Below are 11,464 nucleotides of genomic sequence, written 5' to 3' on the forward strand. Positions count from 1 at the left end.
AAATATATTTCTGTAATAAAAACAAATATTTATATAGGGCTTTAAAGTTTTGACTTGTGAAATATGTGCTATTGTTATCCTCATTTACATTTGGGTAAACTGAAATCCAAGGAGAGAAAGAGAATTGCTTAATTCACAGCTATTTCTTGAAAGAGCTGGGACCCCTGATTGCTAATCAAGTGTTTTTCACTAAAAAACTCTGCCCCTTCCTTTCCCTTTGATCCTTCAAAGAAGCCAACCATTGTTTTAAGGGTTTGAAACAGATTTATTATTTAGAAATATGTTAAAAATATGAGGGGAAACACAATAACAAATTAAAAGGCAAAAAAATTACCTTGTATAAATCTTTTCAGTAACTCCCAATCTGAATAATTTAATATTTGCCCTTGGTAAACCCTTTTCTAGACCCTTGGGCTAAACCAGTTTCTGCATATTATTCCCTGATCCATTTCTACTATAGTTATCTCAGCCTCGAGCCAATATATTCAGTTAGCAAAACTGTAGATGTTTCAGTCATTTAAAATCCACTATCCCAGTCTACTTTGGATTTGGAAGTCCTATACTGAAATAGCCAACTTTTTTTTTTTCTCCAACCATGGGCATATAACCTCTATCTACTGGGCCTGTCCCAGGAGAGGAATTCATATCTGTTTGATTCCCAGGCAAGAGAAAAAAATACTTTCTCCCTTGTCTGCACCCAGAATTACCCAACTTTGGAACTCACTGACTTGAAAGTGGAATAATATGATTATAGAATTAGAACTGAAAAGGAACAGTGTCAGAAAAACCTGAAATTAAATCCTGACACAGATAATTATCAGTTGTATGGCCCTGGGAAGTCATTTAACTTTTCTAGATCTCATAACACTAAAATGAGAAGGGTAACCTTATTGCCTTTTGGGGTTTCATTTAATGCTAAATCTTTGATACTGAGCTACGTGTTGTCTGAAGTATTGTTTTATTTTCTCACATTCATGGCAAGATATTGTCCAGTCTATGAGAACATTTGCAGTGATAATGAACATACAACTTTTTGAGACAACCCATTTCATTCTGGGATGTTTCGACTTTTAACTTGTCAATGTAATTCCCAATCCTGACTACAATACTCAAAATACAGTCTCATCAGAGATAATTACACTGTTGGGCCCATTTCTGCTTTTGGACACTAATAATTCATACTTCTATTCTTGAAAGAACATATTTCATTGGCTGAAGTAGAACTAAAGTATGACTCCAATCCATTTCTTTTCACTTCATTTCCAGTGCTGCTTTACAACATAATCTAAGTACATGATTCAAATAATCTAATGAGAAAAAAAAACAAACAAAAAAACCCATTTGATTGGTGAGCTATAGTGCTTGAAGTTTGAACAGTGTTGTGTAAGTAGAAACTTTTGGGAAATTATAACAGATATTTGACAAGCATGGTGAACATCAGTCAAAGAACAGAGAAGTATTTAGAAGAAAAAAGTTTTCAGCCACAAATCAATTTGTACTTATCAGCATGCTTGGAAGAGAATTTTACATGTAAACAGCATGAAAATGTCTATCCTGACATCAACCAACAAACTTTTATTAAATATTTACTGTTACTACATTACTAATACAAAAGCAAAGCAGGACTTTCCCTTGTGAAACTTGCATTTTAGTGAGGAGCAGATATAGACTGTATATGCAAAATTTGAAAAGTAATTTTAAGAGGACATTAATAACTGGGAGAATCAGGAAAGGTCTCTCATGCAGGCACATCTTGAGCTTTGAAGAAAATGTGGGATCACAACAGGCAGAAGGACCATTCCAAATATAGGGAATTACTTTGTAAAGCGACGAAGGCAAGACATAAAATCCTTAAAGACAGCAAGCAGGTCAGTTTGCTTTCTGTACTTTTTCAGCCATATTGTTACTTAGTTTAACAATGACAATTGAAGTCACATTATTAATCCCAAAAAATAAAGGGTTGGTAAAATGCAATGAATATTCCCTGACTTGGTTGCAATTGTCTTATATGAAATAGGGACATTCACAAAAATAAGAAGTGCAATTCTTCCCCATGATGGAAAAGTATTATTCTATTGTGGTTGAGAGTTTTTAGGAGACTAAATGAAAGGGGAAATCACATGACTGGTTGTCTGTAGAGATAAGTGGAGGTCTTGAGTGATATATCTGGGTCTCAAAGTGGTCACAGTTATAACTCTCCACAAGGGGAAGAAGTCTGGGCTGAAATGACATATTATGGTGGAAAAATCCAGGCATATATAATGACCATTTTCATATAGGAATAATATAGTATATGTTCAAAAGTCCTGGTACTTATACAATGCTATCAATTCAACATGAACCAATAGGATAACACAAAGCCAAAAACCAAAACTAAAACTAAAGCCAAAAGCAAAAACAAAAACAAAAACAAGCAAACAAAAAAAAAAACTAATGCAACCTTGGGATAAACTGAAAGAAACAAAATGTTTCAAATGGGAAAAAAACTCTGCTCTAGTCAGACAGCATCTAGGCTATCTATCAAGTGTTCTCTTCTAAGGGACTTATTTTACGAAATTTATAGACAGCCTTGAGCATGGAGGACTAACAGATATCTTCAAACATTTGTTTCTTGTGGTGGTCAAGTCAAGTCAACAAGCATTAATTGCTGCTAGTTACTAGATATGACATGGAAGGACAACAATAGTACATTTCTTCAAGAGCCTTACAAATTAATGGGAAAACAACATTCAAATTAATATATACAATATATAAATGTAGAAAAATCTCAAAGAGAAGGCATTAGAATTAAGGGTTCTTGTGAAGGGGAGATTTTAATCAAGACATGAAGGAAGCCAGGGAGGCCACCAGAGAAAAGAAGAGAAAAAGTTTCAGGTATGGGAGACAACCAGTGAAAATGCACAAAATTCAGAGAGGGAGTGATGGAGTGATTCATGCAAGCAATATCTAGAAGCTTTACAAAAAAAGAATTGACTGCTTTAAGTGATATTGGTTTCCTTTTCACTGATAGTCTTAAAACAAAACCTTGATGACCACTAATTGGGGTTCTTGCAGAGAAATTTCCTATATAGGTTCATATTGGACTAATTGCCCTCTAAGATGACTCTTAGGATTTCTCTGTAATATTATATTGCATCATAAGATATGTAACATATCATATTGTATTTATTCAGGTGTTTCAGAACCAGCTAAAACCAGCAATTGTGAACTAATTGTGGAGGTTTTCAGTGTGAACATTTATAATGTAGAACTCCACAAATGCTATATATCTGAGCTTGATTTATTGTCTTGTTAGTGCTCTAGCCTTAAGTGATGGGAAAATATTAATAATGCAAATTAAATTCAAAATTTTGTCATGCATATATATATATATATATATATATATATATATATATTTTCCCCAAGAAAGTCAGTTGTTAAACTTTTACCAACAAACAAGATTTCATTAAACATAAACTCTGATGGGTCTTGTTCACATCCTTAGAGAGAATTCCCAAACTGGTGAGATCAGAGATCCTTTTGAATATTTAATAAATTTCCATTAAAGGTAAAATGACCTATAGAGGATAGCATACTAGCTTCTGTGTCAGAAGATCTGATGCTTAACTCCCTCAGACATATTCCTAGTTGTAAAACTCTGGGCAAGTCGAATAACTTCTGCATGCCTCAGATAGTCAATAGAATTTATCTGCAAATTTCTCAACATTCATGAAGGGAGTTACCCTAAGAAATCACAGATATAGTCTCAGATTAATGTTTGAAACATGATCTTATAGAAACTATTAGTCACTTAAACTTCCTGATATCTTCAATATCATTTTCTATTGCTTTACCTGGTAATGTTATAAGAGTTGGAACTTGGTTCTGTGATGAATCTAAAGTTATCACATTCTACAAAGATGTTATTAGAGTATAAGTATTATTGGAGTAAAACTGTATGATAGAAGACTTTGTAGTGATCTAGTAAGGCCCTTGAAAAATATTGAAGGTAACAAAGTCTTTTCAAAAGATCAATGTCTCCCATCCTCATGTTGAATTTAAGATCCCCATAATTCTGGGGACAACTGTAACTCATGTTACAATGTGACTGACAATGTCTAGGTCATGGAGCTGATAAAGTATTCTCTGCCTTGTACGCAGTACCTCATCCCTTTTACAACAGCTCTGAGGAGGTATAAGACTTTTGATGGTACACTAATGAATAGCTGAAATGCCTGGAGAACATTAATAAACACAAAGGCTCCCCATCTCTACTCAGGGAGAAGAACGTGGTCTACACTTGCCCACTTAATACAGGTTTATTCAAAGCCATGCCCTCCCAAGATGGTCTTTGAATAATATAGCTAGGTAACAAATATTGGCATTCAATTCAGTCTTTTTTTTAATGTCAGCTTCAAGAAAAGTCTCATATCTGTGGAGATTTGTAGGTTAATTCAAAAGAAATATGAAGGCTTCCATTTCTGAAATGATTGCTCAAGGTACTTTCTAAATGACTCCTCCAAAGACCAATGATGGATAGCCCATGGACTGTCTAGGAGTAAGGCAAGTATGGCACGACAAAGCTTTTTCTTTATTTTGGATTAATTCTGGACAGGCCCATCTGGACCACTCTGGTCTCTTGTACCCTTCTTGCCTAGTCTGCTGTTAATTAGCCAGGCCCATGGATCCTGCTAATTAAGAGACAAGCATCATTCTATAAACCGGTTGTTGTTGAACTTCTCTAACCAGGGGTAGAATTCTGAATTATTGACCATGGATTGAACAGAAGTAGGAGAACAAAACCCAGCATGACTACCCATTCGTGGGGCTCAGACTAAGACACCCCGAGTTCCATCATCCATCTCAGAGAAAAGGTTCAGTACCATTCTGTTCTTCTACAAGAAAAGAGGAATCCCTTGTTTAACTCAAAGTACATCAAAGAGACAATTTCGGTCAAATGGCTGCCTGGTCCCAGGAAGCCAACCAAATCAGGATCATGGAGCAGAGGTAATTGGGGAGACAGAAGGGGAGAGGGGAAGGAAAGAGTTCCATCAGGTTAAGATAGTGCGGGGCTCCATACACTCCTGCATCTTCAGAGGAGAGACATTCATTTGGCAGGAGAGATCTCTGGCCCCTCTGCTTCCCAGGCCAGGGATGCTGAGGCACTGGGAACGGTGTCTGGAAGGGGTGTCGCTGATGGGCTGGGGGACAGAGCAGGCGCAACCGGGACTGGGTGCTGCTGAAGGTATTTCAGATACTCCTGCATCCAGGGATACTGCTGGGACTGCTCGTGCAGCTGGGGGAGATACTTAAGCCAAAGCAGTTTCTCGGACTGTTGTCCTCTCTTCAGGGTCTGGAGCCGAGGATGCGTGCTCTGGGTGGGACTTCCACAGGACCGGGGCTTTAAATAGGGACGAGACTCCACAGTCAGGGCGGAAGAATGAAGCCAGGCTCCTGGGCTAGTGGAAGCCTCCTTGGCCAAGGCGGAGGCTGTAGCCGTTGTCTCTGCGGAGCCAGGACTTTCCCCAAAGGTCACCTTTGTCATCGTAGACGCGGAGAACTTGGATCTATCTGGCCAAGGTAAATGGGTCTCTGTGAGACTCTCCTGGGGAACTTGGCTGGGAGTTGAAGTCTGAGGATTTCTCAAGCCATGGACCAAGGAGCTCTGTTCTCCCTGGTGCTGGGACTGCCCAGATAAATTCAAGCTTTTTTTTTCTTTCAGCTGCCTTGACTGCTTGGCTCTTCGGTTCTGAAACCAATTCTGGATTCTGGCCTCGGAAACATCAAGGCGGTTAGCAAGCTCGCTGCGGAGGGAATAATCCGGATAGGGGTTCTTATGGAACTCCTCCAGGAGAACATCGAGCTGAACCTCCTTAAACATGATCCGCTGCCTCTTGGCTCCCTTTTTACTGCTTGTCGAGGAGTCAGAGGTCAAGACAGGTTCAAGCTTGGAGGGCTTCATGGCGGCTGGCTGGTTGCGTGACTTGGAAGTTTTTCTTGGTCCAGACAGGTGTCGCTGGACTCTTTTCTGTTTGGCATCCATGGTACTTCTCTCTTCAACTGGAAGATCACATCTGGTTTGGGAACTGGAAACCCAACTGGTTAGTAATTTAGCCTCAGTTTCCTCATCAGGCGAGGAAAAAGGAGGACAACGAGGAAGCGGAAGTGCCCCTCTGGTGGCCTGGGCGCCAGCTCTGACATTTCCGGCCCCTTCATTCCTTGCCTCCTAGGTTTTTCTGAAAGTATCCTACTCATTTTTTATAGTACAATAGTATTTCATCACAATCATATGCCACAATTTGTTTATCCATTCCTCAACTGATGGGCATCTCTTCAATTTCCTATTGTTTTCCACCACAAAATAGAAATATTTTTATAATTATTTTACCTTTTTTCTTTATCTCTTTGTGATACATGTCTAATAGTAATACTGCTGGGTCAAAGATTATGCTTTTATAATATGTATAGTACTTTTATACCCATATTTACATATAATATAAAATATTTATACTAAATACTATTATGCATATATGTATAGTATGTGTGTGTGAATCATATGAAAAGGAAAATAGTCTATTAGATAAGAAATAATAGGGCATGTGTAAACACACAGAGTTTACTTCCCAAAATATTAATATATACATATACATACATGTGTATATGCAGACATACACATATATATATATGTATGCACATGCATGTTATGTACATATATACATTATATACAGATATGCAAAGAGAGAAAGTTTCATAGCCCTTTGAACTACCTTAAATTGTTTTCCAGAATGATTGTATTAGTTAAAACTCTACCAATAGTGGATAAATGCCTATTTTTTCACAGTTAGTGAAAGTTGCCATTTTCTGTTTTCATATTAACCAACTTGATAGGAATGAGAAAGTAGCTTGACATTGTTTTAATTCGCGTGTTCTGATTATTAGGAATGTAGAGTGTTTCTATATTATTATTGATAGCTTTGGTTTATTCTTCTTATAACTGCAGTTTCATATCCTCTCACCATTTATCTTTTGAGGAATTGCTCTATTTTTATCAATTTGATTCAGTTCAATATATATATTTGAGAAATTAGGCCTTAACAGAGAAGCTTGCTATAATTTCCACCTGCCTCCAGTTATCTACTTTCTCTATAATTTTGACTATATTGATTTTTTTGGCAAAAACATTTTAATTTCATGTAATCAAAGTTATCTATTCTACCTGCAGTGATCCTCTCTATCTCTTATGTGGGTTTTAAAATCTTACCTTATTCAAAGATCTGACAGATAATTTTTTTCATGTACTTCTAATTTGCTTATTAACTTTTATATCTAAATCATGTACATCAATACCTTATTTTATTGGACTTTGTTTTATTGTGCTTTGCAGATATTGCATTTTTTTTTTACACTCTGAAGGTTTATGGTACCCTTGTGTCAAGCAAGTCTGTGAGCACCATTCTTCCAACAGCATGTGCTCACATCATATGTTTTGTCACATTTTGATAATTCTCATAATATTTAACATTTCTTTATTATTTTATTTCTCAATGGTAACCTATGATCAATGATCTTTGATGTTACTATTATAATTATTTTGGGGCACCCCAAACTGTGTTCATATAAGATGGCATACTTACTAAATGCCATGCTTGTTCTGACTGAGCCATTTCCTACTTACTCTCGCTTTCCTTGGGTGTATCCTTAAGATACAACAATACTGAAATTTGGCCAGTTAATAACCTCTCAATGGTTTCTAAAAGTTCAAGATGAAAAGAACAATGAACTTACCAAATTTCATTGTCTTACTTTAAGAAATTGTCACAACTATCCCAACCTTCAGTAATCACCTTCTGCTCAGTAGCCATTAAAATCAAGGCAAGATCTTTCACCAGCAAAAAGATTACACCCCTTTGAAAGCTCCGATAATGGTTAACATTTTTAGCAATAAGTATTTTAAAATTAAGTGAAGAACAATTTTTAAGCATAACACTTTACACACTTAATAGACTTCAGTATAGCATAAATATAAATTTTATTTGCAATGGGAAACAAAAATATTTTGTTCCAAAATATTGACTTCCTTAATTGTGGTGGTATGCTTATACTAATTTTTTGAATTTATCTTTGTAGATGCTGTGAAATGTTGGTTTATGCTCAGTTTCTTCTATAAAGCTTTCCAGTTTTCTTGGCAATTTTCACTGAATACAGAGTTCTTTCCTCCCCTAAAGCTTAGATGTTTAGGTTTATGAAACATAAGATTGCTATGCTCATTCAACTCCGTATCTTGTGTATCTAATCTATTTCATAGATTAGCCACTCTATTTTTTATCTGTACCAAAGTGTTTTGATGATTATTGCTTTGTAATAATTTGAAACCTGGTACTACAAGGCTACCCTCCTTCATATTTTTTTTCATTGATTCCTTTGATTAATTTGACTTTTTGATGAATCTTGTCATTTTTTTCCCAGTGCTATATGACAAATTCTTTGGTACTTAGATTTTTTGTTACAGAATAAATAGAATAATTTATGTAGGTTGGTTATATTTGTTATATTGCCTTGGTCTACCTATTAGCAATAAATGTTTCTCCGGGTATTTAAATCAGTCTTTATTTGTATGAAAAAAATTTATATTTATGTTAATATAGTTCCTGGGTAGGTCTTGGCATGTAGTATACCAAGTGTTTTTCACCATATGCAATAATCTCAAATAGAATTTCTTTTTCTAGTTCTTTTGTGTTTTGTTGGTAAAATGTAATAATGTTGAAGATTTATGTGGATTTCTTTTATATTTTGTGACTTTACTAAGGTAATAATTATTTCAACTAGCTTTTTAGTTGATTCTCTAGGGTTCTCTAAGAATGCCATCATGTCATTTGCAGAGTTCTAGTTTTGCTTCCTCATTGCGTATTCTTATTCCTGCAATTTATTTTTCTTTTCTCGTGTGGATAGGTAGCATTTCTAGTACAAAATTGAATAATAAATGGTGATAAATGATATCTTCACTCCACCTCTAATCTTATTGAGAATTTTATCCCCATTACAAATAATGCTTTCTATTGGTTTTAGATGAATACTATTTATCATTTAAAGAAAAGCTCCATTTATTGCTATACTATATGATGTTTTTTAATACTAATGGGTATAATATTTTGTCAAAAGCTTTTTCTGTATCTACTGATAAGATTATATGATTTTTAAAATTTGGTAACTTTTGCTTATAATTTTCCTAATATAGTACCAACCCAGAATTCTTGGTATAAACCTCACCTGGTCATAGTATGTAATCTTTGTTATATATTGCTTCAATATTCCTGCTATTATATATTAGAATCATTATTCACTAGAGAAAATGGTCTATATTTTTTCTTTATCTCTTTTTGCTCTTTCTGGGTTTAGACATAAAAACCATGTCTATCTATGTCATAGAAGGAATCTGGTAGAAATCTTTTTTTCAAATTGTTTATGTAGGAATGGAATTAATTGTTCTCTAAATGTTTCATAGGATTCACTTGTAAATCCTTCTGGTCCAGGGAATAGTTTTCTTAGAGAAATGATTTATGGCCTGTGTCTCAAGTTTTAGACTTTTTTTATCCTGCTATTTCACAACTGGTTCTGGAGTTCTATAATTTTTTGTTACTTCCATAGTGGAATAATCCAGTGAGATATTTTTTTGTTATTCTCCTTTCATATATTCTGGCCTTTATCTAGTAAGGGCCCCCTGTTCCCTTGCCATCCTAGGTGTTAGAACTTTTTTCTTGGCCATGGAACTGATGCCAGTTACCCTGGTTCCTTGCAACTGCAAGGGCCCCTCTAAGTCCTGGACTGTTTCTGGGTGGTAAGAGTTCCTGGAATAATGATTGCTAGTGTTTTTCTTGCTGTCACCACCACCACTACCTGCAAGTACCCAGGGCTGGTATTACTGGGTTGCTGCACTAAAGATCAGTCTATACAACAGACTCATACATCTCTTCCCCTGATGTCCTAACTTGTCTCAGGTTGGAAAATGTCTCACTTCCATCTACTGCTTATTTTGCCACTACAGAATTCAATGTAATGTTTACTTTAAAGTTATTTAGAGGACAACGTTGGGAGAACTTGAATCAAATATTCCCCCTACTTTGTTATCTTGGCTCCACTGATGACAATTGATTTGCAGATAATTTTCCCCACCTATTTACTAAATGATATGTTTCCTAGTTTCTTTAGGGTGAAGGAGAACATTTTTACTCTTAGTTTTCTTATGGGTATTAAAGAATATGGAAGAAGCTGGGGAAGGCAAGGGATGCCAAATCAATTGCATTTTGCATTTACTTGTCTATTGTTAGATTTAAAATGGTGAAGGTCTTAAACTGTAGTGATTAAAATAGTGGAAGATATAAATTGTGATAGCTATAAGAGAGGGTGAGTAAATTTGACTGCAGAAAAATATGTTTCACTACAGTGTCTTGGTTTTTAAATCAAATATAAGGTGGTCTCCAGGGAAATATTCTCAATTATTCAAATACCCAATTCAACTGGGTTTTATAGAGATTTTTAATTAATAATATAATGAGGAATTGGAGAAAGAGAGAAAGAGTAGGAAAGGAATAATTATGAAGGGCCTCAAGCCAATATGGCCTAGACCTGAGTCTTAAGAGAGAGAATCAGTCAGTCAGTCTTTTAACACTCACCACAAGGTCTGCCTAAACAAGGATTCTAGTGACACCAGGCCAGCTCCATCTCAGCTGACTTCACCAGAGAGAGCTCCAGCGAGACCTCCTTAGAGATTGTCCTCCAAGAGCTTCCCTTCTCCAGAGCCTCTCTCAAGAGATTCTTCCCAAGCGATCCTCATCAGAGATCCTCCAAAAGGATTTCTCCAAAAGGATATCCCCTCAAGAGATTCTGCTTTTTCTTATATATAGGGGTTTTTCTCTCATGTCACCTCCCCTAAGTCCCTACATCTACCAATCACTGTAGACGCTTTCCAAAGGACTGCCCATCTAAATTCCTGCTAAGTCGACCAATCTCCTCAGTAAATCTGAATCAGAAAAAATGCTGCTGTGTCGACCAATCTCCTCAGTAAGTCTGAACGAGAGAAAACACAGCTGAGTCAACTAATCTCATCAAGAGAAAACTTGCCCGACCCTAGGCCCGTCACCTAGCATCCCATTGTATCAATTCTAAAAACAGGCCTGGCTCAAAGAACTCCTCGCCCCACCATAAGCATGGATCCAAGTACTTTCTTTGTTTAGCAAGGAGTTTTCTGCCCTAAAGCAGTCTTAAGTATGGGTGGAATAGAGGTCCTCCCATTTCTGATCCTGGCGAGTTCTCACATCAAAATGGGGAATGTTTCTCAGTAGGGAATTTGTTCCAATTAAGAATTCCCTGATGGGGAAATTTTTAACATTCACAAGTCTGATAGATTTCAAGATTTACACTATACTTACAATATTTTTATTAAATATACATCCTTCAAGGAATAATATTTTTCTCTCCCTTTTATATC

At 36.1% G+C, this 11,464-nt stretch overlaps 1 protein-coding gene across 1 annotated transcript; it reads right to left on the bottom strand.

The window, feature by feature from the left end:
* Positions 1-364: 364 nt before the first annotated feature.
* On the bottom strand, positions 365-6,160 carry LOC103106188 (homeobox protein OTX2-A-like). Its single transcript, XM_016433735.2, has one exon. The coding sequence runs from the start codon at positions 6,020-6,022 to the stop codon at positions 5,087-5,089; it is 936 nt and encodes a 311-aa protein (XP_016289221.1). The 5' UTR covers positions 6,023-6,160; the 3' UTR covers positions 365-5,086.
* Positions 6,161-11,464: the final 5,304 nt, after the last annotated feature.

This window comes from Monodelphis domestica, chromosome 4, assembly GCF_027887165.1.
Source record: "Monodelphis domestica isolate mMonDom1 chromosome 4, mMonDom1.pri, whole genome shotgun sequence".
In the NCBI taxonomy this organism is placed as follows: Eukaryota; Metazoa; Chordata; class Mammalia; order Didelphimorphia; family Didelphidae; genus Monodelphis; species Monodelphis domestica.